The sequence below is a fragment of the Alosa pseudoharengus genome, unplaced genomic scaffold (genome assembly GCF_046254945.1).
Source record: "Alosa pseudoharengus isolate Yale_2024_CS ecotype anadromous, Long Island Sound unplaced genomic scaffold, YU_APseudo_1.1 YU_APseudo_1.1_scf_14, whole genome shotgun sequence".
NCBI lineage: Eukaryota > Metazoa > Chordata > Actinopteri > Clupeiformes > Clupeidae > Alosa > Alosa pseudoharengus.
The window spans coordinates 24,746,286-24,765,545 of record NW_027468609.1 but is presented as its reverse complement, the minus strand read 5'-3'; the positions used below and the strand labels follow the sequence as shown (position 1 = coordinate 24,765,545).

The 19,260-nt window shown below is 42.8% G+C and overlaps 1 protein-coding gene across 3 annotated transcripts in view; it reads right to left on the bottom strand.

Moving 5' to 3' along the window:
- The window catches only part of pcsk5a (proprotein convertase subtilisin/kexin type 5a), a 46,663-nt gene that overhangs the window by 7,373 nt on the left and 20,030 nt on the right, over positions 1 to 19,260 (bottom strand). For all 3 annotated transcript variants that reach the window (XM_076284319.1, XM_076284320.1, XM_076284321.1), the window contains exons 24-32: positions 18,066 to 18,134; positions 17,773 to 17,815; positions 16,755 to 16,897; positions 15,723 to 15,923; positions 14,998 to 15,081; positions 12,556 to 12,754; positions 11,533 to 11,747; positions 3,220 to 3,462; positions 1,746 to 1,979 (exon numbers count right to left, since the gene is read on the bottom strand). In XM_076284319.1, the coding sequence (XP_076140434.1) occupies positions 1,746 to 1,979; positions 3,220 to 3,462; positions 11,533 to 11,747; positions 12,556 to 12,754; positions 14,998 to 15,081; positions 15,723 to 15,923; positions 16,755 to 16,897; positions 17,773 to 17,815; positions 18,066 to 18,134 (1,431 nt within the window). The remainder of the gene's footprint in view (positions 1 to 1,745; positions 1,980 to 3,219; positions 3,463 to 11,532; positions 11,748 to 12,555; positions 12,755 to 14,997; positions 15,082 to 15,722; positions 15,924 to 16,754; positions 16,898 to 17,772; positions 17,816 to 18,065; positions 18,135 to 19,260) is intronic.

Genomic DNA, 19,260 nt, shown 5'->3' with positions numbered 1-19,260 from the left:
CCTTCATTATAATCTAGCTAAGTAGAAATAAACAGACCGCATGAGATGTTTGATTGAGGGAATTACTGTATGCTTGATCAATGTTCGAAACAAAGTAGCAAAACAACCAGGTGTGCAAGGACGTTTGGGGAAAACTAAAGAAACGCTCTCGTCTGGATGTTACAGCAGAGATGAGTTGTGCGGTAACACTTTACTTGATGGGTGAGTTCATAACACATTCATAGCAGCTGTCATAAACTGCACATAAAGCATTCATGACTGTTTCATGAGACATGACTCAACATTCATACCAAACCTTTTATGAATGTGGAAGACAGAACGATGACAACTTGTCAAAATAAAAGTCCAACAATCGCAAAGCAGCATTGCCGTTTTTCTCTCCAGCCTTTGTAAATATTTCATGAATATCTTATGAAGTCTACATCGAATGTCACTTTACTATACAAGTTGTGAAGTATAAATAATCACTGAATTTAACACTGGGAGGTAAACTAGCCTACATTCAGCTGACCCATATTTGTGTAACCTGGAACGGTTGGACATTCCTAGTAGCAAAAGATGAGAAATCATCTGCAAAGGTATCATAAAACAAATCAATTTTTATGAAACAAAAATTATTTGCTTGACCATGTTCTGTCTTTTTGGCACTGGAGTAGCCCATTGACTCAGATGTGACGTGATTTGGAACAAAAACGGCAATGCTGCTTTGCAATTGTTGGACTTTTATTTTGACACATTTTTGTCGTTCTGTTTTCCACATTCATGAAAGGTTTGGTATGAATGTTGAGTCATGTCTCATGAAACAGTCATGAATGCTTTATGTGCAGTTTATGACAGCTGCTATGAATGTGTTATGAACCCGTCAAGTAAAGTGTTACCAGTTGTGCTCTCTCTCTAGCCTGGCGGGCCATCCTATATCATTGACATGTATAGTCTGGCATCGAATCATTCACCTCGCTTAATCCAAGGGGCGGGCAGAGAATTGTCTTTCAAACTGCCTAGGCATGCAATAGGCCAGCGCTACGACCATATCCGTATCCGGTCGGCAAAACGGCAAATACATCCTTCTTCGAAAGGAATGACTTAAGTGCATTGTGTTGATCTACTTTCAAAGAAAAGCACAAGTCCAACTCCTCCAAAGTTGACGCCAACGCAGATTCAAACAACCGCTCTTCGTTTGCCATAGCCACCTTCCTTGTTGTTCACCGTCGCAGGATGTCGTTATCCTGTTAAGCCCGCCTTAAGACTCTCTAACGAAATAGAGCGCTGTGATTGGCCGTCATCCACGGTGTTAAGCCAATAGAAATTCCTATGGTTCGATACTAGACGTACAAGCTGAGCAAATTAATTTGCCGCCGCTAGGGTGCGTCTAGGTTTCTAGGCTACTCTCTCTCTCTATCTCTCTCGTAACATGTGAATGATTGGGGTCGCCAATGTTTTGTGACATCAAAATAGGGTAACCTGCCAAAAAAGGTTGGGAACCCCTGTCCTATCCCGTCTCCTGTCCTTTTCAGATGTGTGTGATGTGTAGCGGACCGACTCATGATACTCTAATGATACTGCACTTTACTATTTTAGAATCTAGAAATACTTGGTGTTCTGTATTGTTGTTGTGTGGGGGTGTGGGAGAGTTTAGTGATCCTGTTGTTGTCTGTTGTCTGTGGTCTGTTGTCTGTCTATCTGACGAGCTGTACGGTGCAAGAAGAATTTCCAAAAGGATCAACAAAAGTCTATCTGTATCTTACTGAGCAGGTAGTGGTTGGCGCTGCAGCTCAGGCACTGACTCCTGTCTGGCCCGGCGCACTGCTGGCAGTACTTGTGGCACTGGTGGCACTCGCCGTCCTGGTCTGCGTAGTGGCGGGGCGGGCAGCTGGTGAGGGTGGTGCACTGACCGTGGGCGTCCGGTCTGAGGCCCTCGGCGCAGGTGGTGCAGGAGGTGGCATGAGGGCCAGAGCAGCTGTGGCAGGAGGGGTCGCAGGCTGTGGGGCGCCACATGGCATGCCAGGCAGAGGGAAAGGGGGTAGAAAGAGGTCAGTAGAGATAGAAGGGTTTCCAATAGCAACAAACTGAGGAGGAGTGAAGCTAACAATGTCAATACTCATGGTATGCTTGTTTGTTTAAAAAAATTGGGTTACACTTTACTTGACAGTATTGACATAAGAGTGACATGACACTGTCATGAATGTGTCATAAACAAGTCATAAACATTATGACATAACGCTTCTGTTATTAAGTGACATTCGTTTTTTGTTATAACAAGTTAGGGTTAGGATTATGGTTAGGGTTAGGGTTCATGTGCCATGACAGTGTCATGTGTTCATGACAGTGTCATGTCACTCTTATGTCGATACTATCAAGTAAAGTGTTACAAAAATTTGTTTGTTAGTTGGTTTGTTAGTTAAAAATGTTTTTTTATGTTAGATAATTGTTAATTCACTTTAACAATTGTAAAGAAATATAATTGTAGTTTTAAGGATGAGAAAATCTATGGAAGAGTCATTGAGATGAACATACAATTATGTTACAAGTACTGTATGGACATTTGAGTTGGGCTGAAAAGAGATGGCAAACCGGACTGGACTCGATTTAGCTCAAAGCCATGGGGTGTGTGTGTGTGTGAGTGGAGTATTTGCCGATGGGAATGATTAGTCAAACTTCCATTAATAAAGAATAAAGACTCGGGTGTTATGAATAAATCATAGAAGGGAACAACTAAATGAAGGCTCAAGATGGGAAATTAAAGTCTTTAGGCCCAGTCATAAATATGAATGAGGTGTTTGAACGAGTTATGGGTTTCAGTATTTCTAGTATTACTCTACTTAGACCAGTGTGTGAGGTGCCTTTATTCACCCATGCACTCTTTATTGTGGGTGTCTCTCTCTCTCTGTGTGTATGTGTGTGTGTGTGTGCGTGTGTGTGTGTGTGTATGTGTGTGTGTGTGTGTGTGTGCGTGTGTGTGTGCATGTGCATGGTCATCCCTTACCATACCAGTCCATTTCATGGTTGGCGTATCAGGAGTGTGTGTGTGTGTGTGTGTGTGTGTGTCTTCATTCATCCATGCACCCTGTGTGAGTGAGTGTGTGAGTGAGTGTGTGTGTGTGTGTGTGTGTGTGTATGTCTTCATTCATCCATGCACCCTGTCTGAATGAGTTTGTGTGTGTGTGTGTGTGTATGTCTGCATATGTATGTCTGCATATGTGTGTGTATGTCTTTACTCACCCATGCACTCTAGTGTGTGGGCGTCTCTGTATGTGTGTTCGGGACACGGGGACACACACGCCCCGTTCTGCAGGCTGGCATCAGGGTCGGCACACGTGTTACACTCCTCTGAGCCCGGTCCATCACAAAGCTCACAGTCTGGGTGGCAGCGCCCACATAACCTGCCCTCCGCGTCGTCATAGAAACCATCAGGGCACTCCGCCACACAGCGCCCCTCATGGAGGAAGTGGGACTCTTCGCACTCTTCAGAAACACAATGAAGAATTTCAGGTTTTGACTCCAATAGGTTATACTATAGTATATAATATAAGTATATATACTCTTTTGATCCCGTGAGGGAAATTTGGTCTCTGCATTTATCCCAATCCGTGAATTAGTGAAACACACTCAGCACACAGTGAACACACAGTGAGGTGAAGCACACACTAATCCCGGCGCAGTGAGCTGCCTGCAAAAACAGCGGCGCTCGGGGAGCAGTGAGGGGTTAGGTGCCTTGCTCAAGGGCACTTCAGCCATGCCTACTGGTCGGGGTTCGAACCAGCAACCCTCCGGTTACAAGTCCGAAGAGCTAACCAGTATGCCATGGCTGCCCCTACTAGTAGATCCTGGTAGGCTTAATTCACCGAATGACTGCCTCAGTGATGTTAAAAGCTGGATGTCAAAGAACTTTCTCCAGCTAAATTCTGACAAAACAGAGATCCTTGTCATTGGGTTCCAGCACATAGCGAATCAAATTTTGACATTTTTAGGTCCCTTACAGGATAGAGTCAAGCCTGCTGCAAATAATCTTGGCATCTGGTTTAATTGATTGAGAATTGGTTGTAAAATGTTACTCATTAGATTTAAAGCTCCTCATGGCCTTTCCCCTGGTTACATTTCTGATATGCCTGTCCTATAGTCCTACGTTCTTCTCAGCAAAAAGATAGTGGAACTCGAAGCCAGAATAGCGACCCTCCATCAGATTGAGAAGGATGAACAGTTCCTCGACACCATTCTCTCCGTAAGTAACGTTACCTCTCTTACACACACTAATGCCAGATGCCCTGATTTCACTCTGTCCTCCAATACTTTAACCATTCCATGCACTAATGCAACTTCTGTCCCTGTTGCCTCTCCCCGGCCTCTGCTGAGAACCAAGCCTGCTCTGCTGGCCAGCTCCACTCCACATCAGCCTGAGCCATGGCGTAGAAGCAAGCATCACAAGCACGGCAGACGGTCCGGACGGCACTCAGGCCCAGCCCAACCTATACGACTGGAAAACCGCTACGCCATTCTGACCGAGGATGAGGAGCCCCTCCTGCCCCGAGACAACCATCCTGGTCCCTCCTCAAAGTCGGCGCCCCCCCGACCCCCACCTCCCCGGACCTCATCAACCTCCACCCTGGTCATCGGCAGTTCCATGGTTAGAGACCTCTGCATTCCCCCATCATGTAGCGGTCCCTCCAAGGTCTACTGCTTCCCTGGTGCCAAGGTCCTTGACATCCAGCAGAAACTCCCAAGCATCCTGGCCTGCCACACCAAGGTCAACAACATCATCGTACACGTGGGCACAAACGACATCAGAGATAAGCAGTCAGTAGCACTGCAGGAAAACTACAAAACTCTCATCACCACCCTGATGGGCACAGAAAAACGCTTTGTCATCTCTGGGCCTCTCCCTACCTACAGAAAAGGTGCTGAGAGATGGTCCAGACTGTTCGATCTCCACACCTGGCTCAAACGCTACTGCGCTTCCCTAAGCATCCCCTATGTCAACAACTGGGGCTTGTTCTGGGAGAGGCCCAGTATGCTGAAGCGTGATGGTCTCCACCCAAACCAACATGGAGCCAGGCTACTCTCTGACAACATAGCGTCCACACTGAGGCATTGACATTCTGTAGAAAATATTACAGATTCACGCCCACCAGGTATTGATTCGAATGGCATTATACATGTGGATGGGTCTGAGAATGTTTTCTGCAGGGTAACATACAATACTACTACCATAGATCAAGCTGCTTAATGCAATAGCATGACTTATGCTTATAGTTCTATTCCAACGTTGATTTCTACCAAACGTATAGTAAAAAGAAAAGACAAATTTAAAACTAGAAACCTAACAAATATTCTTTCCATACCTCAGCATATTCCTCAAAAGCCAGAGGCATTTTCAGCTAACATGGGTTTACTGAATATAGGTGCACTTACTACCAAAACCTTTGCAATCAATGATTTTATTAGTGAAAAACAATTGGATTTTCTGTTTCTTGTTGAAACCTGGCTGACTTCAGACAGCGAAGCTGTTCTTGTTGAAACTTGTCCCCCAAATTATAATTTCTTCCACTCAATTAGACAAGGCAAACGAGGTGGTGGAATTGCCTCCATTCTCTCAAACAAATATAGTTGCACTAGAGTCAACTTTGGTGAATTCGCTTCCTTTGAGTACATTGCCCTCACTCTGAAGGCTGACCCAGCTGTACTTCTATTAACCTTATACCGCCCTCCTAAACTATGGGCTGGCTTTCTCGACCAGTTTTCTGAACTTATGTCGCTCATCATCACTAGCTATGATCGGATAATTGTAAATGGCGACTTTAATATTCATGTCAATAAGACAACTGATGCTAAAGCCAGAAAGTTCCTTAATGTGTTGGACAGTTTAGAGCTAAAGCAGCATGTTACAGGACCCACCCACAACCTTGGCAACACCCTCGATCTAGTCATTTCTAGAGGGATAGAAGTCACAGACTTATCAGTAAATGATATAAATATGTCTGATCATTATTGTGTATCTTTTAATATAGTACTACATACTCCAAAAATTCATCCCGAAATTGCAATCAAATCGTGACTCTTGGACATCATAGCTCTTATAGACTCCATAAATTTAGATATTTTACATCATCCCATTGATCAAATGGTAGAGGCTCTCAATCATGAATTAGGCGCTATGCTTGATAGAGTGGCACCCTTAAAGACTAAAAAAAGGCCCTGTAGCAAACTGACACCTTGGATGAACGAAAATATCCATGATCTAAAAAGATCATGTAGAAAAGCTGAGAGAACATGGAGAAAAACTAAGTTACAGGTTCACCGTGCCATTCTAAAAGAAAAAATAGCAAATTATAATAGAGCTATTCGGAATGAGAGAAGGAACCACTTCTCTAAGGTAATTGCTGAAAACAGTGGAAACTCTAGGGTGTTGTTCTCTACCATTGATAGGCTATTGCATCAAACACCTTTTGATACACTCAGTCAGGCATCCTCTCTAAGATGCGAAGAATTTGCAGACTTCTTCAAAAACAAAGTAATTTATATAAGGGAGGCTATTGGTAACACAAGTAATATGTTTGATAGTACACCCAAAAACAGCCCCCCAAAATTAAGGTCCTTTAGCAATATTACTCAATCTGAGCTTGATAAAATTATAACTCAAACCGGCTCCTCAACATGTGTTTTAGATCCAATCCCTACTAGATTCCTCAAAAAAGTATATGATAGCTTAGCTCCCTTTATTCTCAAGGTAATAAATACCTCATTAGAAACAGGTATATTTCCAACTGCTTTTAAAACTGTTGTGAAACCTTTACTTAAAAAGTCAAATCTCGACCATACCAATCTGAGCAACTACAGGCCTATATCAAATCTACCGTTCCTGAGCAAAGTACTTGAAAAAGTTGTTTGTAATCAGATAAATACCTTCCTCAACGAAAACAGTATCCTTGAAAAATTCCAATCAGGTTTTAGATCAAATCACAGCACAGAAACGGCTCTAGTAAAAATAGTCAATGATCTCAGACTGGCTACTGACTCAAACAAAGTCTCAATCCTTATTCTTCTGGATTTGAGTGCGGCATTTGACACCATTGATCATAGCATCCTAATTCACCGCCTTGCGAAGTGGGTGGGTCTCTCTGATAATGCTCTAAACTGGTTTCAAACCTACATTACTGGCAGAGATTTTTATATCAGTCTAGGAGATCATGTATCTGAAAAACATGACTTGCCTTTTGGTGTGGCCCAGGGGAGCTGCCTTGGTCCCCTGCTATTTTCCCTATATATGCTTCCATTGGGAAATGTCATAAGTCAGCATAATGTAAACTTCCATAGCTACGCAGATGATACCCAATTGTATATTTCTGTGGAGCCAACTAACCCAGATGGCCTTTGCTCCCTCACTGCATGCCTAACCTCCATTAATCAGTGGATGAGCAAAAATTTTCTGAAACTAAATGATGACAAAACAGAGGTACTTTTGGTGGGACCAAAACGAGATATTGTTCTTAGTAATCTGGGGAACTTGGCACACCAGGTCAAACCAAAAGTAACAAGCCTCGGTGTCATCTTAGATGCAGAGTTAAGTCTTAAGCCCCATATCAGTAAAGTTACTCAAACAGCCTATTTCCACTTGAGAAACATTGCCAAAGTGCGGCCCTTTTTAACTCAACAAGATGCAGAAAAACTAATCCACGCCTTTATCACTAGCAGGTTAGACTACTGCAATGCACTTTTCACTGGTCTTCCCAAAAAACATCTAAAGAAATTGGCACTCATACAGAACTCTGCGGCTAGACTTTTAACTAAGACTAAGAAGAGAGAACACATCACCCCTGTGTTGGCTGAACTGCACTGGCTCCCTATTTCCTATAGAATTGATTTTAAGGTTATGTTAATTACTTACAAAGCTCTGAATGGCACAGCACCTTCATATATCTCTGAGCTTTTAATATCTTATCAACCACAAAGGAAACTTAGATCATCCAATTCTAATCTTTTAATCGTACCCAAAGTGCTCCACAAACAAAGTGGAGAAGCTGCTTTTATCCATTATGCCCCCAAACTATGGAACACCCTGCCTCTGTACATCAAGCAGGCGAGTTCAGTAAATATTTTTAAAAAAGATCTGAAAACATACCTGTACAGGAAAGCTTTTAGTTAACTCGTCTTATCCTGTAGACTACTTTTTCAGATTATTCTACATCTGCTGCTATTGGAGGGCGCAGCCAGCCAGAAGCAGATGGGCTCCCCCTATTAAGTCAGGTTCTGCTCAAGGTTTCTTCCTGGAATATGGGAGTTTTTCCTTGCCACAGTTGCCATATGGCGTGCTTGTGGGGGGTAAGAGGGTTAAGGCTGCCAGTCTTATGACATGTCATTTTCTATATTTTTGATATGTTGCTGAGTGGATCATAAACGGCCCCAGCAATGAAGAAATGTGATTGATAATGACTGACTGACTATTATTTTGTTACATGCTTCAAATGTAAAGCACTTTGAGCTGCATTCTGTGTATGAAAGGTGCTATACAAATAAAGCTTATTATTATTATTATTATTATATTACAGGCACATTAAGGTCTGCAGGCAAAGGTTTATTAACTATTCCTGAGTCCCGGCATGCTACTAAAGGGGACCGATATTTTTCTGTATTAGCCCCAAAGCTTTGGAATGTACAATTGAATGTACAATTTACAAAAAAGTACATTTCCATTTTTCTTGCCAATGTTGATATGGTCTTATTTGTATTGTTTTTAGACATTTTATTTTATTGTGTTTATTTTGTTATACGTATAAAGCACTTTGTAACTTTGTTTGGAAAAGCGCTCTATAAATAAATATTATTATTATTATTATTATTATATATTTTTGTATTATATTATAATTTTCAACAACAACACTCACAAAAAGCCATCATCATAGTGTGTATCTATTCATCTATGCAAATCATCTTTTTTGCATGAGAACATATGCTAATATAAAAACTACAACAAACTTCATCTTTCTTCCCCTAGTCGTCCGCCTATCCTTCATCTGTTTATCCTTATCAGTTCATTTCTCTCTCTCTCTGCTTTGTCTCCCGTAGAGGCTGATTAAGAGGTAGAACTTGTGACCTGTTCGCCCAGTGTCACTGCTTCCAGAACATAGAGCTTGATTCTTATCATGATTTCTTGCTCTCTCTGTCAGTCAATCTGTCAGCAGCACACAGCTCAATACACTCCCTTCTTCCTTCCTCCTTCTTCTTCTGTCTCTCTCTCTCTCTCTCTCTCTCTCTCTCTCTCTCTCTCTAACACTCCTTACCAAACCTCCAGTCTTGTTCTTTCAGCTTTATTTCTCTCTCTCTCTTTCTCTCTCTCTAATGAGTGTTAAATGTTTTTCTCTCTATCTTTCTCTATCTTTCTCTCTCTCTCTTTCTCCAATGAGTGTTACATGTTTCTCTCTGTCTCCCTCTCTTTAATGAATGTTAAATGTCTCTCTCTCGCTCTCTCTCGCTCCCAATTCAATTCAATTCAATAAAATGAAAATATTATTGGCATGACAATAATATTGTATTTATCTTACCGGTATATTTGGTATAATAATACAGATAAAGACAATAATGAAAGAAAAGAAACTTAGAAGTGGAAATAAAGTAATAAGTACGTAAAAATGTAAGAATAATAGAAAAGTTAGAGAGGAAAAGGAAGACTCACTTTCTCAGTTTATGACAGTGCCAGGAATTGTGCTAACTACTATGTCCTCCCAATAAATAAGGCAGCTTGTCTTCATTAGCTAGCATGGGGAATTGGGGAACCATTTGCTAAATTTGGTCAAATAATTTTGTCCTAACTGAGGCGTAGTTCTTGCATTCAGTGAGGAAGTGTACCACGTCTTCTACCACTGCCTCTTGTCATTGTAGACATAGCCTGTCCCCTCTCGGTTTCCAGGTTTGTCTGTGCCTACCCCTCTCAACTTCCAGCGAGTATTCACTAAATCTGTAGGAGGTTAGATGTTTCCATTTTTATAATCTTTGATATTTGTTAAATATGGTTCCAATTCATAATTTGTTTTCATTTTTTGATAATAGTTCAATTTGCTGGAATTCATCTTTAGTTGATTTTTCTATTTGTTTTGCTTGTTGCATGTTTGCATGTTGAGTGGATTCAAATTATATTTTGTTTTCAGGTAATCAAAAGAATCTCTCTCTGGGTTGGTTCTCCTCTGCAGGAAGGCACTATGCTTACAGTCCTATAGATGGTAGTAAAATTTGCATGCCCTTTTCTCTATCTCAAATAATAACGGATATCTTTCCAGTTCTGCCTGGCATGCAAAATTTGGGGCATTCCTGTGCACTCCTAAGATGTTTTTTCAGAATTCCAGGTCCATTATTTCTGCTGGGTTTTTGTCCCATACATCATAATTATTTTGGTGTTTAAAGTGTAATTCCAGCGAAAATTGACCCAAGTATGTTTTTCTGCATTAAAACACATCAAATAAGCTGTGGAGACTGTATTTTTCGTTGATCAACCACTACAGAGCTTGCTCCAGTATACGCTATAGCCCCAAATAGATGAGCAAAACGCTTCCCAAATAACATTTTTTTAACCAGTAATATTGTTCAAAACAGCATCAAACCTTAAGTATAAGTATATATACTCTTTTGATCCCGTGAGGGAAATTTGGTCTCTGCATTTATCCCAATCCGTGAATTAGTGAAACACACTCAGCACACAGTGAACACACAGTGAGGTGAAGCACACACTAATCCCGGCGCAGTGAGCTGCCTGCTACAACAGAGCAGTGATGGTTACAGTAGGTTAGGTTAGGTGCCTTGCTCAAGGGCACTTCAGCTTCCTACTGGTCGGAACCTTGTCAATTTATTACACTCAGAGTTTATTACAGAAGACTAAAACTTACCAACTGGCCCCCACCAGCTCCTCTCGAAGGAAAGTCCGTATAAGGCATTACCTTCCGACAATAAACGCCATGCTCCGTGTGAGATCTCAGTCTTCTGTGAGATTAACAGTCTTCTGTAATAAACTCCAGGTTCGTTAACTACGTTGTTGGTGCTTCGTTTTATGTGTAGGGACCTTGAGCAAGCTACTGATGAGGTTTAATGCTGTTTTGAACAATATTACTGGTTAAAAAATTTTTTATTTGGAAAGCGTTTTGCTCTTGGCCCTTAGCTAATCCACTGTTTGCGATTTGGGGCAAGCTTTGTTGTGGTTGATCAACAAAAAATACTGTCTCCACGGCCAATTTGATGTGTTTTAATGCAGAAAAACACCCTTGGGGAAATTTTCGCTGGAATCACTTTAATGCCCCAAATTTCACTCCCATATAAGAGAATTGGCTTGATTACCGCATTAAAAATTTTCAGCCACAGTCTGATAAGGGGGTTGAATTAGTATAGTGATTTTCTGATTGTATAGAATGCTCTCTCTCTCTCACACACACACACACACTCTTTCTCTCTTTCTCTCTCTCTCTCTCTCTCTCTCTAATGAGTGTTAAATGTCTCTATCTCTCTCTCACACACTCTCTCTCTCTCATGAGTGTTCCATGTCTCTCTCTTGCTCACCTGCACACAGGACATCGCCAGTGCAGCGGTGGCAGCCCACAGGGCAGTGTTGGCACTCTCCCTCGCGGAGGGTGTGTTGTGGGGGGCAGGCGTCCAGGCATTGGTGCTTGTGTAGGACCAGCGGCTCACGGCAGCTCAGGCAGTGAGTGGTGTTCCGCTCACATGTCAGGCAGCCCTCTGCACAGCTTGTACACACCTGACCCAGCGGGAAGCCACTGAGGACAGACACACACACACACAACACACATACAGACACACACACACACACACACAGTTTGGACATGGTCACAGAGTTACGGGACTTCCCATGGCCATGAATATTTCCTATCCTTTTCATCTTTCCTATCTTCTGCTAATGCTTTATCCCTATTTATCCCATATAACCCTGCACTTGGAAACTTCATTTGCATTTCTCTCTCTCTCTCTCTCACACACACACACACACACAGGGACGCCGCTAGGGTTGTATTCCATAGTACGCACCATGCGTGGCCCCCCCCCCCCCCCGCCCCCCCCCATCATGTCATGACAAAGTTTAAACCATCTTTTAATGTATTCTTATTCTGAGATCTCTTTTTGCCCCACACATAGGCTATCGTTTGTGCGCGAAGCATGTTTCAATCAGACATTACAAAAGCTATTTTTTAGGCCTAATACTGAATGATTTTTTTAAATTGTACCCACAGTGCGTACAGGATTACGGCTGGCGGCGCCACTGCACACACACACACACACACGGTTTGGACATGGCACACATTATTTACAGATTTCATGTTTTCAATTAAAACACATGGACACATAACACACGAGAAGTGGATATTTAGCTTTAAAATAAAATTAACAGCCAATTTGTAAAGCAATCAGACATGCTCACACTCATACAAACACACACACACACACATACACATACACACACACACACACACACACGCACGCACGCACGCACGCACGCACGCACGCACACACGCACGCACACACACACACACACACACACACACACACACACAGGTGTCCCTCTCTGACCTGGTGCACTGCTGAACACACTGTCCATTCTGCAAGTAGAGCTGCTTGCGGCGGGTGGACTGGCAGCGCTGGCACTGTTGCAGACTCACACACTGGGCACAGCCCGCCGAGCACACCTCACACAGGCCGCTCGCACGACTGCCGAAGTGACCCACCGGACAACGCAACACACACGTCTGATCAGGGGTCAGATATCGGCCTGGTGGAGTGGACAGACAGGGAGAGAGAGAGAAAGAGAGAGAGAGAGAGAGAGAGAGAGGGAGAGTGAGACAGGAGTTTGAGAGTAAGGAGAGACATGAGAGTGGTGAGAGTGAGACAGGAGTTTGAGGGTAAGGAGAGACATGAGAGTGGTGAGAGTGAGACAGGAGTTTGAGAGTAAGGAGAGACATGAGAGTGGTGAGAGTGAGAAAGGAGTGTGAGGGTAAGGAGAGACATGAGAGTGATGAGAGTGAGACAGGAGTGTGAGGGTAAGGAGAGACATGAGAGTGGTGAGAGTGAGAAAGGAGTGTGAGGGTAAGTAGAGATGTGAGAGTGAGACAGGAGTGTGAGGGTGAGAGAGACGTGAGAGTGAGACACGAGTGTGAGGGTAAGGAGATATGTGAGAGTGAGACATGAGTGTGAGGGTGAGAGAGACGTGGGAGTGAGGCAGGAGTGTGAGGGTGAAAGAGACGTGAGAGTGAGACATGAGTGTGAGGGTAAGTAGAGATGTGAGAGTGATACAGGAGTGTGAAGGTAAGTAGGGATGTGAGAGTGAGACAGGAGTGTGAGGGTAAGGAGATATGTGAGAGTGAGACGGGAGTGTGAGGGTAAGGAGATATGTGAGAGTGAGACGGGAGTGTGAGAGATGTGAGGATGAGACTATGGGCACTAATTTGAATCCGCAACATTCCCTACGTATAAGGCTACCATGCTGCGAAAACCATGCAATGACAAAATGTGCTAATACCTTTATTTGCTAATTTATTGATCATCAAAGAAAGAAATTAAGCAGAAATCAGTTAAGTGATTTGTAGCATCTTTGTAACATCTAGAGTAACAAGACAAGAGTCTGACTTTTGTCATCTATGATTTTTAGAGGAATGGAAATAGTGTGGTGCGACTTTAAAGGAATTAAAGCACTCATGCACTGAGAACTTCCTCGTTTGTGTGCTGCACCACTGATGCCTGAATTTCCCCTTGGGGATCAATAAAGTATTTATCTATCTCTATCTATCTATCATAGCGTGGTGTTATGTGGCATTAAATTAGCAAGATGTTTTTGGCCAGGGATTAAAATTACCATTCATTTGTGCTGGATGCATTGTATTTCACATTGCCTGTCATATGAGAGCTGAAAGACAAAAATAGGCTGATATCCACATGTGGATGCATGCATGTATGAATGAGAGAGTGACAAATAAGAGGGGTTGAATTGATATAGTGATTTTCTGATAGTATAGTATGCTCTCTCTCTCTCTCTCTCTCTCTCTAATGAGTCTCTCCCTCTCTCTATCTCTCTCTCTAATGAGTGTTCAATGTCTCTCTATCGCTCACCTGCACACAGGCCAGCGCCAGTGTGCAGTGGTGGCAGCTGGCGGGGCAGTGTTGGCATATGAGAGCTGAAAGACTATATGCACGTATGGATGCATGCATGTATGAATGAGGGCTGTAATTTGGGGCACCAGCATGGCGTACAGTTCGTTTTTCACCCGCGCAAAGTTGAATTCTGTATTTTGCACGTTTATTTTTTAAGCATTGCGCCCAGGGGTGTGGCAATTAACAACCTAGGGAGGGGCCTAGCGCGTTGTCTAAAAATTGCTATCATACACCACCTAAACCTGGTCAGAAGTCAATGGCGAGTTGTTCATATGCTATTTTAAGAGCGCATGTCAACAGTCATATTGGCAGGTGCACGCACCATCCTTCTATCATTCATGAACGCACACCAGCGCACGTCCATGCAAAGCATTACAAATTGCACGATTACAATGGGAAACATAATTAGAATAAAGATATTACGAAATACTGTACATCTCATGATGAGTAGTTATTCACCATCACCATCGCAAGCAGCCTCCTTCAGATGCGCCAAAATACCGATTAGATGCATTTATTTGACATATCGCGCGTTGCGCCGTTAAAGGGAATGACAGATGTCATTCTCATTGGTTTAAAATGATGTTACGCCCCAAACACACCCATATGACTGATTAAAAGACCTAGGAACACCTTGTTACGCCATGTGCTCCACTTTTGATAACGGAACCCCTCCCAATGTGAACTGGACATACTACTAAATTTGAATAGACTTTTGACGAGTGACGATGCACTTTAGAATGTCATGATAGGGCCCTGAGAATGTGAATTATGCTTGCTGCAGGACATAGGAGATTTTTTTTAACTTTAGCTTTTGAATGTGTAACTTTTCTAAATGTGCTGAGGAGAGAGGCAGACGATTCCAACCTTTGACACAGGAGACGCAGTCACTCTTCAGGGATCCGGCACAGGAGTCACAGCTGGAGTGGCAGCTCTCACATTCACCCTCATCTACAGCATGGCACAGCACAGCACAGCACACAAGACAGAATCAGCACATTCCAACTGTGAGTACATTAAAGGGCAGCGCCCACTAGCAGCGACATTAGTGTCTATGGATTTGATGTTCAAGAGATAGATACATTTTCTAAACTTTGGCGTCGACATGTGTCAGACTCCGGCAGTGGGCTTTGCTCCAATAAAAGTAATGGAGTTCTAAACTTTGACGTCACTTGACGGGCGTCAGATGCTGCCAGTGGGTGTTGGCCTTAACACATTCAGTGGGTTAATTACATTCAGGTATGTGTGTGTAGACAAGGAACCAATCCTTAATCTACATTCCAGTAATTCTTAATTTTACCAGCAGATTTGTGTTTTTGGCCTACAGTACAGTTGTGCTCAGTGGAGCACAGTCATTTTAATCTCAATGCTTAAGTTTGTCTACGTGGGACAGAGCAGAGCATCATGTCTCCGGTGAGGTATGTGTTTGTAGAGTAGTTCTTTATCTGTGTCGTGTCTGTTGTTAATCTCAGCGGTGAAGTATGTCTTTGAAAGGTACTACAACTGCACAGTTGTAATTGTAATCTCACCGGTGAGATAGATGTTTGGGTTGCAGATACAGCACAGAGCTCCATGTCTGTTGTTAATCTCACCGTTCAGGTAGGTCTTGGATGGACAGGAGTCCTGCTCAGGGACGCACTCTCCGTCCTGCAGCTCGTCCCCCTCCTGGCAGCTCTCGCACTCGTCGTCCTCGGGACCGCTGCACGTTCGGCACGCCTCGTCGCACTCCTCACACTCCTGCGAGTCCTCGTTGCCATAGAAACCATCCGGACACTCCTGCACACACTTCCCGTCTGAACACAGATCACACACACACACACACACACACAGACCCCCCCCCCACACACACACACACACAGGCACGTACACACACACACACACACACACACACACACACACACACACATATGCATAGTGAGCCTCAGCATACAGTTGGTAGGAAAACAGAGGCAGACACTCCATAGAGGAAGTGATGAATGTGATAGAATGTGCACACACGATGGGACTCATTCACAGCAGCTTTTGCCAGGGGAGAGGACTTGCCACTTCTCACTTCATTCCAGCTATTCAACCAAGTTAATCAAGGCCAGGACAGAACATAACTAAAGGCGAGCTGTGCTTGTTGTACACATATTCAGACACAGGCGCTCACACACACACACACACACACACACACACACACACACACACACAGACCCCCCCCCCCCCCACACACACACACAGGCACACACACACACACACACAAACACACACACACAAACACACACACACACACACACACATATGCATAGTGAGCCTCAGCATACAGTTGGTAGGAAAACAGAGGCACACACTCCATAGAGGAAGTGATGAATGTGATAGAATGTGCACAAACACGATGGGACTCATTCACAGCAGCTTTTGCCAGAGGAGAGGACTTGCCACTTCTCACTTCATTCCAGCCATTCAACCAAGTTAATCAAGGCCAGGACAGAACATAACTAAAGGCGAGCTGTGCTTGTTGTACACATACTGTATTCAGACACAGGCGCTCACACACACACACACACACACACACACACACACACACACACACACACACACACACACACACACACACAGAATGGAACGGAACCTAGACTCACCTAAGAGGAAGAGATCTGTCTCACACCAGTAGCACTCGTGTTCGTCACAGCTGACACAGTTAGAGTCACAGGCCACACAGGTCATCTCCTCCTCCAGCGGGTACGTCTTCGCCGGACAGTGCTTATAGCAGCCCTCCTCAAACCTCAACACAGGGACAGAGGGAACACAGGGGGACACAGGGAGAGGGGCTGACCTTTACTACAGTCACACAGACTCGCAGATATGAAACCCATAAAACACACCACAAAAATACATATAAACACACCACAAAATACATATAAACACACCACAAAATACATATAAACACAAAACAAAAATACATAAACACACCACAAAACACATAAAACACACCACAACAATACATAAACACCCTCATATGCACAAAGTTACAAACTCCGGCACATTTGAAAATGTAAAGCATTTTTAACCCACAATTATACATTTTACACAATCATTTAAGAAAAGCTGTCGAGGGACATTCCGAAATGTATAGTAAAACACTTTGTTTTACGGCTCTGCTGGCCTTTGGGAATTTTGACCAGTGCAGTGCACTGATATTTTGATAAGAATGCTATTGATCCGCGACTCTTAAGTCACCTATGCTGACACAATGGAACATTTAATTGACGCCTTTGTTTTCCACTCCAACAACACAACAATACTCTTGACTCTTCTGTGTGTGTGTGTGCATGCTTGAGTGAATTCTGCTTCACAATGATAGAAAGAGCCGACAACGAAGGATCAAAAAGTGACGTCACTATGAACGCTTGGCCGCCACAAGCCAGCTATCTCTGTGGTAACTTTTCTGACACCTACTGCTTAAAACCCAAAAAGCCAGATGGATCACGAGGCCCCGCTTTCACGGTCTGTATTCATACTGAAAATCAAGATCAAGCCAGCTTTTGCCCTTGCCTGTGTGTATGTGTGCATGACTTATTTTGGTCTGCCACTGTACATTCAAACCACAGTGTCAGTATACACCAGCCTAAATCCCAATGACTGAGGGCTGCTCCTTACTTGTAGTAGCCATCGATGCAGGACATGCAATGCTTGGGGTTGTCTGTGTGAGAGAGAGAAAATGCAGGCAAGCTCACAGGCACAGTTTGGGTGGCAATATGGTGTGTGTTTGTGTGTGTGTGTGTGTGTGTGTGTGTCTCTTTTTGTGTGTGTTTGTTTGTATGTGTTTGAGTGTGTGTGTGTGTGTGTGTGAGAGAGAGAGAGAGAGAGAGAGAGAGAGAGAGAGTGTGTGTGTGTGTATGAGAGAGGAGAGAGAGAGAGAAAGAAAGAGAGAGAGAGAGAGAGGAACTTACATAACACACACTTCTTGCAGCCCTCTTCGCAGGGCATGCAGTCATCGTAGTCGGGGTCCTCAACTTCTCCTGAGCACACACACAGGAAGATAGAAAAGGAGAAAGAGGCAGCGAGTAGGTGACAGAGGAAGAGAGAGAAAGACAGAAAGGTCGTATTTGATTAACAGGAAAACATTCATGTTGCTGTCATGTCATGTCATGTCCTACTGTAATAATGCAATATCACTTGAAAACTTTTATTTAACACAGTATAGCTTAAGTTGAGATGTGTTTTTTTATTTTTTCATTTTTATTTATAATTTTTTTTTATTTAGCACTTGTAAAAAGACATAATCAGAGAAGAAACAAAGAAAATAAATCAGTGCAGGAAGAGGCAGTAAGCCCAGACGGGCTTATATGAGGCCTCCACTTAAAAAAGTAACATAACAACAAGAGCCACAAAAAGTATCTAAACAATATAAATTAAAAGGAATTAAAAAAAAAAAAAAAGTATGAACAAACAGTGTAAGCACTACAGTAGAAGAAACTACAATGACAGAAGTCTTCAGGAGAACCAGCTATAGACCAGCAATTAAATTAGCCTTTAGGCATCTTTTAAAATGATTAGTAGTAAAACATTTCAAGGCCAGATGTGACATTTTTTTCCATATTTTAGCACCCCTATAACGTATGGAAAATTGAGCTTGACATGTTTTAAGTTGAGGAGGGTGAAAATAATTAGCTTGCCTCGTTCCATAGGAGTGAATCTGTGAATTAGTTTTAAAATAGCATTTAAAGTGCTCAGGAATCTTTCCATTACAATTATATATTTCATAAATAAAAACACAGGTTTGAAGTACATTAATATCATTCACAGTAAGGATTTTCAATTCTTTAAATAACGGAGTAGATGCAGCACACCATCCAGAACAGGTTGCAATTCTAACAAAACGCTTTTGAAGGACCAGTAATTTGTGAATAGTGGAAGGAAAAGTACTTGACCACACTAAATTACAATATGAAAGGTATGGGTAAATTAAACTATAATAAAGAGTGAGGAGGCAATTTCTAGAGACAAGATGACTAACCCTCCTAATTATCCCAATTGATTCACTTACTTTTTTGCTAACACAGTTTCTCAATTTCTCACTGAATAGTTTTCTATAACTTTCCCTTCAGATTCAGATGCTTTTTCCTTTTCAGATTCCTCAATGCC